General features: G+C 38.3%; 3 protein-coding genes across 4 annotated transcripts; 2 read left to right on the top strand and 1 right to left on the bottom strand.

The window, feature by feature from the left end:
- The first annotated feature begins 801 nt into the window (after window positions 1–801).
- On the top strand, window positions 802–9,329 carry si:dkey-88e18.2 (interleukin-12 subunit beta). The gene is made up of 8 exons (XM_051423713.1): window positions 802–2,631; window positions 5,334–5,415; window positions 5,532–5,792; window positions 6,044–6,146; window positions 6,236–6,426; window positions 6,608–6,756; window positions 6,849–6,962; window positions 8,966–9,329. Exons 1-8 carry the CDS (start codon window positions 2,617–2,619, stop codon window positions 9,119–9,121), a joined length of 1,071 nt encoding a protein of 356 aa, XP_051279673.1. The 5' UTR covers window positions 802–2,616; the 3' UTR covers window positions 9,122–9,329.
- Window positions 9,330–10,412: 1,083 nt separating this feature from the next.
- On the top strand, window positions 10,413–15,193 carry LOC127376639 (protease-associated domain-containing protein 1). Its single transcript, XM_051423718.1, has 5 exons — window positions 10,413–10,620; window positions 10,928–11,028; window positions 11,139–11,248; window positions 12,171–12,338; window positions 12,421–15,193. Exons 1-5 carry the CDS (start codon window positions 10,545–10,547, stop codon window positions 12,539–12,541), a joined length of 576 nt encoding a protein of 191 aa, XP_051279678.1. The 5' UTR covers window positions 10,413–10,544; the 3' UTR covers window positions 12,542–15,193.
- On the bottom strand, window positions 14,949–17,374 carry LOC127376637 (olfactory receptor 4L1-like). Of its 2 annotated transcripts, XM_051423714.1 has the most exons (2): window positions 16,463–17,374; window positions 14,949–16,238 (listed from the first exon to the last, which is right to left on the bottom strand). In XM_051423714.1, the coding sequence occupies exons 1-2, from the start codon at window positions 17,300–17,302 to the stop codon at window positions 16,113–16,115; spliced, it is 966 nt and encodes a 321-aa protein (XP_051279674.1). In that variant the 5' UTR covers window positions 17,303–17,374; the 3' UTR covers window positions 14,949–16,112. The 2 variants fall into 2 exon arrangements, with proteins under 2 accessions (XP_051279674.1, XP_051279675.1); XM_051423715.1 differs by having other exon boundaries at window positions 16,146–17,374.
- Between the last annotated feature and the right edge of the window lie 744 nt (window positions 17,375–18,118).

Here is an 18,118-nt window from a genome sequence, read left to right as displayed (position 1 = left end):
ACTCATGGATGAGAGGCTTGAGTGCTGAATGTGAACATTAATGGTGTCCTTGACAGGGTTGTAAAGTTATCTCACCCAGCACCACTGACATAGCTGGAGTTAGTTTGCAGGTGTAGTTCGGTAGAAAGAAGTTCCGTTGTCTTGAGAAACCAGAGGGGTATTGCACAAAACCAGGATAAGGGATTAAGCCGGGATATGTTGGTTATCCTGGCTTAATTTAGCCTCAAGTCGGTTGCATGAAAGCAGGTTAAACTTATCCCGGCCAAGTTACTATGGTGATTTATTCTCTGCAGTTAGCCTGCTCCAGACCAGGCTAACAGCCAGGCTAAGATTAATCCTAGTGATTCACCTGTATTTCCACCGTCAGTCCTGTGAGGAATTAATGTGTTTTACAGCATGTCCATGGTCTTTCTAAGTATGTTGCATCATTTTAATTATTCTGCATTAAAATATTACATATATATTGTCATTTCTCATTTCATTTAAATCTGTTGGCTGTTTGTAATTGCAACAGTCTTTTTATATTGATTCAAGTGGTAGTATTATTACTCAGGACAAGTGTTATATTGCTATGCTAATGAAGACTGCTTGCCAAATTGCATAAATATGTGTTTATTGCAGTAATTGAGATTACAAAACACAGCTGATGAAGTTGCAAAGGTGTTTTCAATGAAATCTGTGACAAGGGCAATATAGTATATATATTATGGCATACCGTTTAAGAGATTAATCTTTGAATATATAAAATGAATCTTTGAATATATGGAATGAAACTTTTAATATATTGAATGAATCTTTTAATATATTCAATGAAACTTGACTGGTCAATCAAGGCACTGCTGTCATCTTGTAGAAGTGAGAATGAGTCAGTCAGGAACCTTGTGGCAGCAATACTGAGCAATGAGGACATTATTAACTCATTGGCAAGTGCTTGTACGGGCCAAAATCCTTCCCATAGTACCCGTGCCCAATACCGTTCTCCTGACGAAGAAGTTCCCTCCCTTTTTAATGGTGGCAGGCCGACTACAACAGGCCTCAGGCTAAATCCTGACAGAAAAAGCAAAAAAGTTTTCCAGTTTAAGAAAGTATTGTAATATTTCAACTGATGCCATTTTGTAAAACCAGCTAATTCAGAAGGCTATCACTTTGATGAAAAGGATACAACTAGGTTTTCAATTTCATTCAGTATTCTCACATTTTTATCAGTATATCCAAGATTCATTTCATATATTCAAAGCTTCATTTCCTAAACGGCATGCCATAATATATATATATTATTCACACCTGTTCCCTCTTCATAATGGCTTGCCCTTTCTTGGAGGATGTACTGGATGAGGAAGCCCTAATCCTCAGACGAGCATTTAGTCATGAAAGAGTCTTCTGGGACAGGTCAGACCCATTGGCTGTTGGAGATGACTATCTCATTGAGAGATACAGATTCTCAGGTGATGGACTAAGATATTTATGTAGGCTGCTGGGTCCAAAAATACAGCACCAGACGGCAGGAAGCCATGCTCTCACTGTATCACAGATGGTCTGTGTTACATTGAGATGTTTTGCAAGTGGGAGCTTCCTTTATTCTGTTGGGGATGCAGAGAACCTCAATAAAGGGACCATTTGCAGCACATATCCTGGCTTGGTGGGCCCCCTGTGCCAGTTCTATGGGCTTTTTTTAACTGCTACAATCATATAGACATTCAACAAGTCAGCAGATACCTAATCTATTCACCTCATTTGTTCACTGTTATCTACTTTAAAGTCACTTTCCAGCCTGCAAAATGTTCTTGTATTTAACTTTAACTTGCTGCCAGGTCCTTTTATGGCCAGACAAGTTGGTTCTTTATGAAGGATAGAAAGATAAAATAGATAAAAATAGATTAAATGACACACATTGTGGATAATTGTTTGCACTTAATCATATTTTACATTTTCTGAGTAACATGAACCTCTACTTGCCACATTTAAAGCAAAGTGTACAACAGTTGATTAGTGGACTTAAAGTAACTCCTTTAGTCCTTTAATTGTAGCCTAATGATGACAGTTCCAGTGGAGCACTGTTTATTCATTGTACAGTTTTGGACTACTTAAGCATTAAGCCGGTCCGCTATTGTCTGCCAGGCTTTCTCTCTTTCTTTAATTATGGCATTGGTATTGCCTTTTTTTCTTCTATCTTCCACCTCTTCATAGAACTCCATCAGCAGCTGTTTTTCAGCGGCCGTGAAATACGAAGCGTGACTCTTATCCATGTTCCCATCGGTGATTCTGTGAGCGATCGCGAGGTCTATTTCAGTATGCCGTGAACACGCACTTATCCCGACTATCTACACCTGGCTTAACATAGCCGCGCCTTTTCATCCTGGCTCGGCAAACGTGCAACCGATTAAGCCAGGATGCGCCGAGCAGGCTAAGTCAAGCCGCGCTTGCTCACTTATCCTGGATTTCTTTATCCTACTTTTGTGCAATACCCCACAGGTCATGATTTCTGGAAGAAAACATTTTTTGGTGCTTTGAGAACCACAAGCCCCGTGCCACCTGCTTCTGTTTTATTCAAGAGAAGGCAGACATCTCTACAGCCGATATCTCCAAAACTCAGCAATCTACATCAAAACAATCTACATGGATAAACAGCAGGTACGAGATAAAATATGTATATTTGATTTGGGGGTGAAGGTTTTTCATCAGCACTAACGAGGCTCTAACTCTGGCATTACACATGAGGGAGGGTCGTCCACTTTAACTGTATCTGATACTCTGTCATACTAAGTCATACATTTGTTGTTGTTTTTTTGGCATTTCACTTTATTCAGCGTCTTACTTGCATATGAAATGATTTTCATCTTTTAGCTTACACAACGTTCAACACTATGCCAAGCTCCGAGATCACTTTAATCCAGATACTTAACAAACCCATCATGGCTGCCCAAGAAAGGGCTTAAGGGCAGTTTCAGCATCCACCCTACAAGAACACATTTATTTAATGACATATACTGTGTATAGATATGAGTATCTCTCATTGTACAGTTGAAAGTATTACTTCTCTGAATCTGTCTGTGGCCCTTTGCTGTATATCATATCCTCTCCCCCCTTCCTTTCCTGTCTCTCTCCAGCTATCACTGTTCAAAAGGGCAGAGAAAATATCTTAAAAAGAAAAGGAGGAACTGAAACCTCAGTCCAACTATTTTTGTTCAAATGAACTAACAGGTTTTGCAGAATTTGAAAATGGTTAGAATATGCATGACATAATAATGTAGAGGGGAGATTCTGCTAAATATTTAAAGCAGCAAATAATAAAACGGATCAGTATGACTTCATAACATAATACTTTTTCCATTATAACGTTGTAACTTTATTGTTATAACATGAAACTTTTCAACTGTTAGGGTGACTGATCAGGAGGTAGAGCGGGTCGTCCAGTAATCAGAAAGTTGGCGGTTTGATACCCGTGTCCTCCAGCTGTGTCGCTGTGTCCTTGAGCAAGATACTAAACCCCAAATTGCTTCTGATGCTGTGTATCGAATGTGGATGAATGGATTAGTTTCTGTTTGTGAGGAGCATTTGCCATCATTGTATGAAAGTGTGTGAATGTGTGAATGTGGCATGTAGTGTACAAGTGCTTTGAGTGGTTGGAAGACTAGAAAGGCGCTAAGTACAGTCCATTTACCATTTGCCATGTTATAATGTGAAAACTTTAAGGTCCAGAGTGTAACATTTAGGACGATATATTGGCAGACATGGAATATAATATTCATAGGTATGTTTTCATTAGTGTATAATCACCTGAATGTAGGAATCGTTGTGTTTTTGTTACCATAGAATGAGTACACCAAATACTAACACAGCAGCGAGTTGTTCTACAATGAAAGTATTTTTGACACATTACAGGATGCTTTACGTATGTGTGAAGATTAACAACTTTTGTTCATGTGTTTTTTTCAATTGTGATCTTAATGTCTAGTCCTTTCATAGACATTTGGATTGCCCCGTACAAAGTTATGGCCAGGGAAAGTCCTGGTGTCTGTCCCTTGCTCTTTTCCCGTTTGGGTGTGTGGGTGTATGTATGTGCATAATTTAAAGCATCAACATCCCCACAAAGCTCTTACAATGGGGAAAAACCTCTAAAAGGGCTATATTTTTGCTGGTCACCTCTGTGGTCAAATAATGCTCATAATCCTGGATTTAGGTCCAGGGTTAAGGGTCAGGGAATTGATTTAGGATCAGGGAAATATGATAATTCAGGTAAAAATACAGAAGTGCAGACCTTTTACTGTAAATATATCCTATACACAATCTCATTTGTATGGCTGAAAGTGACAATTTTTTCATTACTGATGAATCTGACGATCAGTTTCTCAGTCAATTGACAAATCGTTTGATCTATAAAGTGATAAATGTCCCTCACAATCTCCCAAAGCCACCAACAACCCAAAAGCCAAAAATGTGTCATTCACTGTTATTGTAGACAAAAAACAGCAAATATTCACATTTGACAAGCAGCAACCAGTGATTTCTTTTGGCTTTTTAGGTTTAAAAAAAGTATTCAATGACTGGAAAAACAGAGAAAAAGAAGAACTCTAGAGCAAAAAGACTAACAATAATCTCTTTGTAAAAATCCAATGGTATGATATCTGTGTACTTCATCTGTATGTGTTCATCTGTCTGTGTGTGTGTGTGTGTGTGTGTGTGTGTGTGTGTGTGTGTGTGGTGTGTGGGTGTGCATCTGTGTGTCCTTTTGTGTGATTCCAGGTTTGTTAATCAGATACCATATATCTCAGATGTTGTATTTCAGTTTAAAAGCTGAGGGTAACCCCCCACCCCACTGTGCACACTTCTTATCTTCATCTCTCAGTCCCTTTTTTTCGAAACTCAGTTAGTCTGTTTACAAAAATTTGACATGCAAAACAAGTATACAGAGGAAATGCTCTGCCTACCCCCTCTGTCAATAGCCTCTTTTCTGTTTGCTATATGTATAGTTCAGTTTCTGTCTCACCTCTCCAATGTGCTATGATGGAAGTGATAATGATGATGATGATGACGATGATGCATGCGGTATGCAAGCATATAAATATGATGGTCAGTGGGCAGTAAGAGCATACAATCATCAGTATTACTACAACTGAACTTCGATTACCACAGCTTCACTTCAGTATATCTTCACTGAAATGGTAAGAAACAACTGCTGTAAGTCAGTGCAGGGGATTAGATACTTGAATATATAATGTAAATATATATAATAATAATATAATAATTTCTCAATTGAAGATTCATGTATAATTGCTTAGTTTTTAATGCAAGAATAATTCATTTTTAACAATCTTCCTCTTGCTTTCTCTCAGAAGACTTTGTCACTGTGGATGTTTGGGCTTCTGTTCATCAGCCTCACAGGAGCACATGGACTCAACAACTTTCCAGAAAACTGTACGCGTTATTTTTGGTCCACATGTGTTTTCTAACACAATTTTTTAGGAGTTCTGAATCTGTTCGTCTTGACATGTCAATGACTGATCTGTCTGTCTATATCTATGTTTGTGTAGTTGTGGTGGCAAAAACAAATGAAAATGTCATACTGACCTGTGGATCAAAGGCTGATGGAGCGGTCACATGGAAGTTCCGCATGTTTCCCAGTGAAGAGATGGAGGATGTTGATTCTGAGGACAATATCCAGCAGGAAGGTCAAAATCTGAAAGTGTCCGAAGTAGGTACGCCTGTGTTGGGAGAATACAGCTGCTGGAGAGGAGAAGAGAAATTATCATCAACCTATCTACTGCTGGAGGATGAGGAGGAAGAGGAGTTAGGTGAGATATTTTGAATTTCTTCTATTGTTCATATGCTGTAAAAGACAGGAATCTCTCAGATATGTCTTCAAACTTTCTTCATGTCTGAAATATTTCTCTAGAGAATGAGACTGAAAGTTAACACATCCTGAAGCATTCCTTAAAGCACTTTAATGTCTCACATTTAGTAATATTTTCTTAATTTTGTGGTGTGACAAAGTCCAAACATTTTCCATTAAACTTGTATTCACCCAAATTGTGTATCTTTATAGATTCTTTAATCAGATGTCGGGCAAAGTCATATGACTGTAACTTCACCTGTAAGTGGACCCGCGATGGATACACAGCAGTGCGCCTCGGATTGGGCCATGAATGGTAAAGAAAGAAAAAATTATAGTAAAGAGCCCAAAATGAGTAATGTGTAATAGGGTGTAAAGTGTCAGTTTTACTGCTTGCCTCCGTAGCAGTGAAGGTGGAAAGTCATGTCACTGGGTCAGCAGCAGTGAACAGCTCCAGGACGGGGGATTCCAGTTTGTACTGTCCCACTCCCTTTCACCCTATGCAGAGGAAAGCACCATGCTTGAACTCACTGCTGAGGCCATCAATGACCTCTCCATTCTCCGGAGAACCAAGAGATTTTATCTCAGAGACATTGGTAAGCTAAGTGAAACTGAGCTACATTACAGGATTTCAGCAGAATATTATCAAGATTAAATAGTAAACAGCCGTTGCTCATCAGTAAATCCCTTTTGTGAATAAATGTGAGTATTTCAGCCAAATATTTGTTCATTTCCATATATACTGTTATTATTCCTTACCATTTTTCTTCTCTCTAGTTCAACCCGATAGTCCCCAGATTGTCAAGTGTCAGGAGGTGGACCAGGAACTGAACGTGACCATTGATCCACCGTCCACCTGGTCGACTCCTTACAGCTTCTTCAGTCTGGAGCATGAGATTGAATACGAGTTGAAAGATGATGGCCAGGTACATGCAAGCTCGCACTGAAACAAAAGTCTGGTGATCTCTCTGTGTCTGTCATGTCATTCTAACTGTGCGTCCTGTCTTTCTGACTTTAGACTGGACGTTCATCATCATCTGCCCTGATACCGAAGAAGATCAGTAAGCTGAGGGTTCGCTCCAGAGACTCGCTGGTGCTCTCCACCTGGAGCCAGTGGACTCCCTGGAAAAATGTAACCTACTGACCTTATTTGAAGCCGAAACTGTCTGCTTCTGCTCTCTCTGTTCTTATATGTCTACAGTGTCCTCTCACGTCTTAGCCTACCGTTTCTCACTATGTGTTTTCAGCTGTCACACACTGATGGCGAAGAGATAACACAGCACTCACCAGAACCTCAGCAATAAGTCAAGAGTTTAATCTGATGATAGAAGAGCAGTACAGCACACTTTTATTATTCTTTTTTATTGATGGCTCATTTCAAACTATTTAATTGTGCATATATTTATTATTTATTTACACACAAAAACACCATTATAGACATACTGTGATGTGAAAAAAAATGTGAAAGAAAGTCTTTCTTGCTAACAAAAGCACTGCTAGAGGTCCTTGTGAGGACTAAAGTCAACATTTATTAGAATACAGACATTTCTGTGATTCAGTATAAAATTGTGTCTACCAGCAAAAACAATGTTGGGGTTTCATGGGACCACATCTTATAAAATGGATCTCTGCAGTTTTGTCCATTTAGGGATCCTTTCACACTAAAATCTAATGACACCTATATAATACATAATTTACCATGAATCAGAAGTTTACTAGTTCAGTATTCATTAAACACTGACCTTTACACATTTTGTTTCTTGTCCCTCTTATTTCTGTACTAGTGTGTTGGCGTTTCTGTGTATTTTGGTGGTTTGTGCTGTGCAGAATAAGTCGCAATTAAAATAGCTTTGTGCTTCCTTCCTTTTTATGCATGTTCCTTTTTCATTTAAGTGTTGCTCATGTCACTGCATGTCATGCACTGATGAGTAGAAACCCCTGTTTTAATCTAATGATGCCAACCCACAGTTATGTATTTTATGTACGTATGGGTGGACAAAATATTAGAAACTTAAGCTGCTGGGTGTGTACTGCATGTTCCTTGAAGTGTGCCTTGAATTTTAATTGAGTTAGGGTCAAAGAATGTTTGAGGTTTGAAGAAAATAAATATTGGAGCTTCTATTAAAGAAATAATTTAAGAAAGAAAAGCCATTATACGCTAAAAATGAGAGAGAAACTTAGTTAAACTTAGTTTAGTTTAATCACTGTGACAATTATAACGGGTTTCTGATTTCATCATAATGACCATACATTTACTGGTTAACAAGTGGCTCTTTATTAAAGACTGGAAGCTATTTGACTGTTTTGAGTTTGTAATGAAGAAGCAATATTACTGTAGTCTTTCAGCAATGTTTACTTTTTGTTTCATTTGATAGTATTACCTACTTTAGGTAGTAAAACCTACAATTACATATTCCGCATCTATTGAATAGAATAATTTCAATAACATTTATTTTAAATGAGAGGAACTAATAAAGACAGTAAAGATAATCAGGCTGACAATTAGGCACTGTCTCTCAGTGGCTGTCAGCTACAGTATAATTCAAATATGTTTTATTCATATCTTAATTAATAACTGATAAGCTTGTGTGAACAATAAAGACACTCTAGGTACCAAAGTGCAAAATGCAACAAAGATTTATCATGGCTGCACCTGCGTTACCAAACAGATTTAATATGACTGTCAAATGCACTGAAACCAAACTAGGATTCAGTTTCTAAAAATCATATAGTGTATACAATTGTCACATTAGCGGATACATTTTGCCTATTACCTTTATTATTCACTGAAATTGGTAGACATGCTGAAAGCACAAAATAAAAACTTAAAAAGTAATATCTGTGTATTAGCTGACAACCTCACATAGAGACACCTGGAGTAGAGCTTGGCTTGAAGCTTGAGCAGTAAATAACACTGTTATGCAGTGAAATAACAAGCTCCAGTGTGAAAGTAATGTCATATTACATGACACTGAAAGTAACTTTGAAGCGTCATTCTTGTTATCCATAGTCAGAACTTGCAAAGACAGACTGAACTATACATATTAAGCACTTAAATAAGTAAAACTTACAGCTTTGCTTATTCAGTTTTCTTGTCATCATTTCCTAAACTAACCTTTCATCAACTCATTGCAGGTGAGAACAGGGAAAAAGAACCTATGTAAATGCAAAAACACGGCAAAATCTTGCTGTCCAGAGTTGCCAGCTGGGTATTTGGACAAATGCAAGACAAAAGGGAAGAAAAAAAGGAAGAAGACTGTTGGATCCAGGCATCTTAAAAAGAAGATGTAATGAAAGCTTTATATTTGTGAATTAAATGTAAAAAAACAGTTCTACTGATTTCATTTGTCCAATGCTTGATTAAAGGGAGTGATGGTGTGGATTTTTAAACCACATTTCAAAAAGCTTTAAATTGAAAAAGATATTACATGTGTTGTAGTTGTTGTATAACTTGCTAAAATGCAATCAATCTATACCTTAATAAAAGTTTAAATGTTCAGTTTTTGTCTGTCTGAATTTTATTTTATTATTTTGCATTTTGTAATAATAACTATAACCAATAACCAGGGCCTTTCAGCCTTAATTGTCATTTCAAAGCATTTTACATACATGGAAACAAAAGCTGTCTGCTGCAGTTGACCCATCCTATACAGTAGCAGCAGTGGACAGCCATAAGTGCCTGGGGAGCAACTGGGGGTTCAGTGTCTTGCTCAATGACACCTTGACTCATGGACAGGGAAAGCTAGGGAAACGAACTGCTAGTCCTGTAGTTAGTGGACACCCTTTGCTCTCTCTACTGAGTCACGGCTACCCCTTTTTCATTTCCTTGTCGCCGTCGCCAAGTGCTTGCTCATGGTGGGAACTGTTGGGTCTCTGTAAATAATTTTATAAGGAGTACGGTCTAGATCTGCTCTATTTGAAAAGTGTCCTGAGAAAACTTCTGTTATGAACTGGCGTTATACAAATACAATTGAATTGAATTGAAATATAGCATGGATTTTATATAGCCGAGGAAATATTTTTTTCTCATATTGCATTTTATTATGAAAATCTCACAAGAGATTATAAATACACTCAGTCCTTCTCTTCACTTTTCAAGAATGTCTTTCTTTTCCAGCAACTCTCGGTTTTCATTTATGTCTCCTTGACTATTACATATAGACACTGAACACACATATTATATTTTCATGCCACTTTGATAACTAATTACTGTCGACTGGTGTGTAACAGTTTAAATGCAATTTGCTTTGGGACAAAATATGCAACACTATAGCACAACAGTAACTGATGATAACAGCCTTAAGGCCTTGCAATGTCTATTACCCAATGTTGACACCATGTCTTTTAGAGGGGGCCTATAAGACTTTCTATATTACATTATTGTACATTTATGTTGTGGTTAATGTGACTTGTCGATAGGAAAAGTACAGGTGTTTAATAAAATCAAGGATGGCTTAATTCAACTTCGTTGGTTTGATTACAGAGTCCTAGCATTGTGCATTGTGTGGTGGCTCCACTGTCAGAGGGGCCAACAGCCCTCCAACTGTCTAGCGAAGTACGCATGCGCATGAAGAAAAAAAAAAACCGCGGAAGTGGTTGCTAACCTGCTGCTCTGTTGTTCACCGGACAGACCGACAGCTATGGATAAAAGACCGCTCCCACACACTGAAGTCTCGTCTGTGTAACGTTGGGGAGCTCTGCAGATGCCTTGAACATGGCAATGGTTGTTCGGAACACAGGTTTAGTTTTATACCTCTGGACTGTTTTCATCCAGTTCAGTCGCATGTCAGGTGAGCGCGAGGGGCGGAGGCAAGCTTCAAGTGCTAGTAAACAGCTAATTAGGCTAACTGGTCGGCTAACTGGTCGGCTAACTGGTCGGCTAACTGGTCGGCGTCAGACGTGCAAGGTTTTTTGCCTTCACGGTTGGTCACTTGTGATGTCAAGTGCAGAGGTGTACTGTGTCATATTCCCTTTGAATTTCCATCCCATATCACTCAACGTTAGGTTTTAACCAACACTGACTTCACACTCATGCTGCAGTTAGTCATATCGCTGACACAAGCTTGTCCTGTACGCCTTTCTGTGTCGTCTGTTTAGGTCTTGGGATCAATGAACTGCTTTATTTCCGGGTCATAAGTCCAGAGGAGATTGGGTACATCTTCAGTGCAGCACCTGCTAAAGACTTCGGAGGAGATTTTGTTAGTACTCTGCCCTCTTCTGAGTTTAATGTGTTGAGCAAATGATTCACTAGCCCCAGACACAAGTACATGCACCATCTACTCACTCCTTTTCTCCTTTTGGTCCCCAGACATCATCATATGATGAGATTTTTCTCGTACCAGCAGACCCAGCAGACGGCTGCTCAGACCTGGAGGACAGAGAAATCATCCAGGGACAAGTAATCCTGGTGGAGAGGGGGTATGTACACCTGTATATGGCATGGAGGATGGAGGATGTGACCAAAAAGCAGTAGTGGGAAACAGGAACTACAGGCTTTGATGAAGCAATTTAGCAGTGGAGGGGAACTTTGAAGGATTAGTGTGCAGTTACAGATTACAACCCTGTGTTTCATCCTCCTATTTCAAGCGTGTAGGAGAAACGTTGGTGGCTGCTAAACTCCCTATCAAGAGTCAGTGTCTATTCTGGGCTACTGTAAAAACATTATGCACTCTGTAGACGACTAATGGAAACATAGCTATAAATATTATACTCAGTGTTTGCCAATCGGTTATCCTCAATGTTACACATTTAATAAGAAAAAATTAGATATGACTGGATAGTTTGTAAGGCAGCTGTCATAGCCATACATCTGGTGCTATTATTGATGTATTGTAGGTGCAAGTCATGCCGGTGCATGTTTTTTTCTATGGTGTTCCAAGATAGTGGCTATTTGTTCCAGCCAAATTTGCTCATTGCTGCGTACACTGAAAAAATCCACAGGCCTCCACATCTTTGGGCCCTTATAGCATGTGCACGTCTTTCTCTGGCCTCGCCAGCCGCCTGCCTGCTCTCATAATGGCACAAAAATATGTGGTTATGCATGACATTTTAAATTGACGTTGGACCTATGAAATGAAGAGTGCTTGCTTAGTTAATGTTCTTTATTATTTTACAGTTATTTCTTTTGTAATGGTTGTATATGAGAACGAGTCTTTCTAGGCCAGAGAGCATCACATTACCTTCAGTTTTTACTGCGGTCACTATAACAAAATGTACTGTCAACATAGTTTATCAGCCATGACTGCACAATCCCTTTCCCAAACTGACACATTAGCTGACCTCTTATGAATTTAGGCAATAGTGGTATTTTATTGTTATTGTTATTTGTCTTTTTGTTTAGAGGTTGCTCCTTTGTACAAAAGGCCCGACATGTGGAGGAAGCAGGAGGCAAAGCTGTTCTGATCGCTGATAATGCAGAGGACAACGACAGTCAGTACCTTGATATGATCACTGATGGAAGCACTGCTAAACCGAGCATACCTGCTCTATTCCTGCTGGGACGTGATGGGTAAGACATATGAACATATACAAACAAATATTTTAACATTAATACATTTCCTGATATTAATGTGTTTTTCCATATATTCTAGGATGATGATCAGGCGATCTCTTCAGAGACAAGCACTTCCGTGGGCTGTCATTTCAATCCCGGTCAATGTTTCCTCTTTGGCTTCGTTCCCACTCAAACAGCCCCCGTGGACACTGTGGTAGAAATGACTCACACCCAAAACTTCATGCACTTACTCACTCAATAAATTGTCTTTCATCAGTGCATGTAGTAGCCGCAATGGAGGAACTCACAGCCTCACAGGGAAATTCTTTGATGTTGGTTAAACAAATTTGCACGAACTCGTGGTCAACCAATAAAATTAACATATGTACACATGATTATGTCATGCCCAAATACACATCCAAGGGCATGTGGTGCAAACCTTTTTAACAGTGTTCAAATAGACTCTTTGCCAGGGCTGTTGGCCCCTGGTGAGGACATACAAACTCAGCAAGAAACATATGTGCTTATTGTCAGTGCTCAATTGAAGTTGACTGAATTAGCCAGTGGTTTTGAAGATAATGAGTCTGTTTTACAGTTGAGTACTCTCCAGGAACTTCTGTACACTAGTCAGTCGTGAAAGTAGAAAATCTGCTACGCATTAATATAACGCATACAAATTGAAGTGTACTATTTATTTGCCTTGTCAAATAGTACAAGCTGTTGTGTATGCCTCTATGGGATAAAGAAGGAAAAAGAACAGGCCATAATAGTATATGCTATAATTCAGTTTAATACAGCATACCAGGAATGTCATCTCACTGTAAAAAAAATATTACCAAATTCCTGCTTATTTGCATGAACTCAAACAGTGTGATCAAAAATGTTTTGTCTCTCTTATCGTTAATAAATATGAAATGATTTTTTTTGCTTAAAAAATTATAATTTATTTGGTATCTATACCAACTTTTAAGACCATACCAACTTTGTTTTGTCTTTTTGGGCCTGAGGCTGAATAACCCAGACCACTGTAAGAAGTATAATGTGTACATTCATTTTATCTACTACTCCAGATCCAAAATTCAAGACCTGTTTAGAACAGTTTGGATGAACAAGATTGATGTAGACACATTGTGTATACAAAGTAAAGACAATGAAAAACGACGTATGACAAAAAGCCTTTTGTGAAAATGACAAAAAAAACAAAAACAAGGTAGAACTGGCGCCCAGTGAACCAAGGTTGAGTCCTTGCTACTCATCTACTAGTCCTAGTCTACTAGTCCCCAGCTGTCCTATCCACTGAAGACAAGCTCCAAAAAATATATATATAAAAAACATTTCCTTGAATACATTTTGCATTATTTTATACTAATTAGAGCATTAGCCCTCCCCCATTATTGTTTTTCATAATATAAGCACAATGGGCAGAGTGACACTTCGCAGGATGTCACTCAATTAGGGGGGTTTGGGATCCTAATACTATTTTGCATCTTAACAATATAATACAGGTGTTTACTTTTGGCCTGTGACCCATCATTAAGTTTTAGTTTTGGCCTTTCAGGAGAAAAAGGTTTAGTACCCTGGTTTAGATGTTTAGAATAGGTATTTTGTATTTAGTATGTCTTCTTAAAAAGCAATTTCCCTCTATTTTTTGCCAACACAATTTATCCCTAGTTTGAGTTCATCCCAAGTACTACTGACCTCCATACCTGACTGTAGTTTGCAGATGTTGGAGTTATTACTTGAAACTTACTATAATTATACCAGCTCTTGCATTTTATTGGACCTTGTTTGTTAATAACAACTTTTTTTAAAATATCTGTACTTTTCATTTCCTATACAGTTCTCATTGCACTGGTGTTCCTTTTTAAACTATCCGTAATGAGGTTTCTGACAATTTTCCTGTGAATTTTTGATGAGTTTTTTCTTGTCTTCAGAGAGTATGTACTTAACTGGTTGTTGTTTATTGATCGAATATAGGTCTGTAACCCCCATTGATCCATGTAGCCTATAAAGAGGGTTAGGGACATATAACTGGATTGGAGTGCAGAGTTCAAAAACCTTTTGAATTGAAAGTACACAAATGCTTCATAAAGTACCTGACCTATTACAGTATTTTGATGATGAATGAGGCACTAAATCAACTGCAACACCTGGGCACACACCAGTTAAAGCCAACTAGAGCAATGCATGTTTGCTTTTGACTTTCCGTCCACCCACACGCTACAATAAGATAAGCTTGTTTGATAAACTGCATGTAAGTGTCCCGGGAAGCATCTCACATATGAAGTTGAAGGCTGCTAAAATATGTTCTTTGCTTCTGTAGATTCTGTAGTTTTCTTTATTTTTGTTGAAAGTACAAAAGGTTCAGAACAGCTGTTTGAATTCATTTCTTTTAGTAAAAGTTTCAATCTGAGAGATTTCATCTAAGGACACGTGTGTTGGCCTTTGCAGTTATATGAACAGTTTGAGTAGTATCTGAGGTTAACACCAGCTGCTAGGCCTCAACACAAAATTAAACTCTGCAGTTCCTTCTGATCTGATAACATTTTTCCAACAACAATGTCATTCTGCTATATGGACAAAGACTAAAATGTGTAAAGTGCTTTCATTTAAGATGAGAAAAAGTATGTTGTATTTATTTATTTATTGTTTTTTTCCAGATTTAAAGTAGAAACTCATATCAGAAAATGTTTATTAAGGTCTGTATAGTCTTTCACTTGATATATGGTTAATGTAGACTGGTTTAATTTCAGATTATATTGCCTTATAATATAAAAGACATTATCTTTGGTCATGTTGATGTTCAGTTATATTTTCTGTCACAAAGGGACAATCATAATAAACATTTTGAATAAAAACAGTCAATAAAGTCCTAACAGATCTGAATATTAGCAATAGCATTGTTTTCAGTAACAATGTTTTATTGCAGTGGCAATAAAGTGGCCTTTTATATCTGCAGAAATTATTTGTGGACTTAAAAGGCTCCTGCATTATCTAATAGCCTGTTGACAATCATATGTTGAAGTAATGCTTAACTAATGCGTAACTCGTGATAATTTAATGTATTAATGGAGGATGTATCATGAATTCTTCTTGTTCACCGCTAACAAATGATCAATCAACAAGTGTGATTCGTTCACACTTAATAGATCATCAGTTATGGAATGTTGATTGTATTTGCTCTGCCTCTCTGAAAGCAGATCAGTACCTGTTCTCATAGAAGTATTAAGCTATTTTTAAGTCAAAACCAGAAAACCCCGAACCATTACAGAATACACAGGATAACGGCTCAAACTGCTTTGACTTGTGTTTTAAAATGGGCCTAATTGCAGTTCAGAACCACAGCGCTGCACTGCTCACAGCAAAGTAAAAAAATAACATCATTTATCATGTCTGGAAACACAATGGAAACATCTTTGATTAAAAAAAACGTAATGCTCCAGTACACCAAAGTGTCAACATGTTATTCTGGACAATATAAACTTACCAGTAGAGCTTTCTGGCCAAAATTAAATTACTTTTTAAATTAAACTTGCATATTTTCCACTGCATTTGACATTTCTTTTATAATATATATATATATATATTTTAGATTTAGGTCCAGGGCTCTCTCTGGCATAAACAGGGAGCCAAGTATACCAGTATTCTCAGACTATACAGCACTAGTCTAACATTTAATAGGAATACGTGTATCAGGACACTGTATCAACGGCTACAGGCTCAGATAAAACATTAGCACCACCTTGTAAGATCCAGTGAAGAATATTGAGTAGGAAATATTGCCAAGTTTCAATCCAAATTATTGAGAGAGGGGGGGGAACAAAAACAAACAACACACAGTTGATTAGAATAATTTGCAGAATTAAGTCCTCTGGTTCTTCTTATTTCCCTGACTTCACAGGACAGGAGCCGACTCTGAAGAGAGAGGTTATAGACAGTAAATAAGCATCGACTGCAACAATGGATAAAACTCACACAGCCCGATGTACTACATTCAAACCTAGTATATCTGTACAGACTATACACAAATAAATAAGTGTGAACATAGTGAATTTTACATGCAGCTCCCGCCAGAGTTATTCTTGCCCCCGTTACATAATCTTGCACCTCGGACACACTCTGCCCCACACTGCCCTCACCGTGGCTTCTCTCAGAGCCGGACTCCCCCATATATACACAGACGGTGTGCACACAGCGTTCAAACGAGCCATGATGGCAAAAATATTGGTGGCCTCGTTCCTGAACGTCAATCCTCCTCCTACCACAAATCTGATGACGATGTTCACAAAAGAGGGGCACCACAACACCAAGAAGCTTATGACAACAAAAATGATAATTCTCAAAGACTCCTTCTTGCTGTCTTTGTCTGCGCTGGGAGGGTCTCTCTCTAGCTGGTACCTGGCAACGACGTACAGTTTGATGGTCATGACCACCTTGGCGAGCACGATTAGTTGGAAGAAGACAATGCTGAACACGTACAGTTGTATTGCTTTGGAAAGTGGCAACACATTCCTGGCGAGCAAGTGTGCAAAATTATAAACCCAGCAGTAGATGTTGATGCCTATCACAAACTGTCTTGTTATGAAGCGGCTGTAGATGAAAGGATGGCACACAGCAAAGTAGCGGTCAAACTGTGCGAACAAAAATGTCAATATATTGACCCCTAGAAGAGAGGGTAAAATATTGTAAGTCCCATTTCGAGACGGATATCCCTCCTGAACATCAAACAGACCAAGATAATAAACTGAAAACCCAACCAGTGTATCACAAATACTGGTGTTGAGCATGAAAATAAATCTGTTTTGGAGGCGAAGCGCTCTGGTGGCCAAGATACCAATGACTACTGTTCCTGCTAAGAGAACAGTAGTTGTAGCGAATAGAATCTGGAAAATAAAGATGAAATAATCCTCAGGACTGTCGAAGTTCACCGAGAGGGGAACTCCTCCTGTCATAGAGTCTGTGATGTTGGAGAGGAGCATTGTTCACACGCAAATGGTTCATAAGTACATCCCTTATTTTATATGTAAGACCTGCTGTACCCTGAAGTCACCAGCCTTGGTCTATTGAGACGTTATGAATGACCTAATGTCGTTTTTCTCCCTTTAACACCAGCCTCATGCAGAAGTCCTGCAGAGAATTTGATTTAAACTTTGAAGACATGACTATTTTAGTGTTTGATTCTTTTTTCCCCTATAAAATAAATGGATATCTTATATATTTCCTTTCATATATATATATACATATATATATATATATATAGGATATATAGGATATACTGTATATGATCATTTATATGGTATAGAATAACGAACATAACATAAAACGTTTCATTTACCTTACTAACACATTATCGCCAATGTTAGAAATGTTTTCTTGGTTAACTGAAACTGATAGAGACATAAAATACAATATTAGTGCATTTACAAGAGCTTTCACTCGTTTGAGGTGGCCTGTATTTCACACACCACAAGATGGTGCTGTGGCCCTCTAAAAGTAGAAGAAAGCAGACAGTAAAGTTGTCCTAGTCTGTGTTTTAGCAAATCACATCAGGTCATAACTGCTGCTTACTACAGCTGACTAGTTGGCTCAGTTTGCTTTGCAGCTGATCTTTTGTGTTGTCACAGGAAGTTCTGGATGGGAGGAGGAGGTTTTCAGGGCTGGGGCGAGTGGGGGGGATGCAGAAAGAGGCCCCAAAGCTGGAAAGGAGATAGGGGAAGTTCCGGCATTGGAGAGGGTAGCTACAACCTAGAGCCAGAATATGTTTCACATTTAAATTAAGGATTTATTTAGACCAA

Source organism: Dicentrarchus labrax, unplaced genomic scaffold (assembly GCF_905237075.1).
Source record: "Dicentrarchus labrax unplaced genomic scaffold, dlabrax2021, whole genome shotgun sequence".
NCBI lineage: Eukaryota > Metazoa > Chordata > Actinopteri > Moronidae > Dicentrarchus > Dicentrarchus labrax.
Note: the sequence above shows the minus strand (reverse complement) of the source record. Positions and strands in the feature narration are given on the sequence as shown.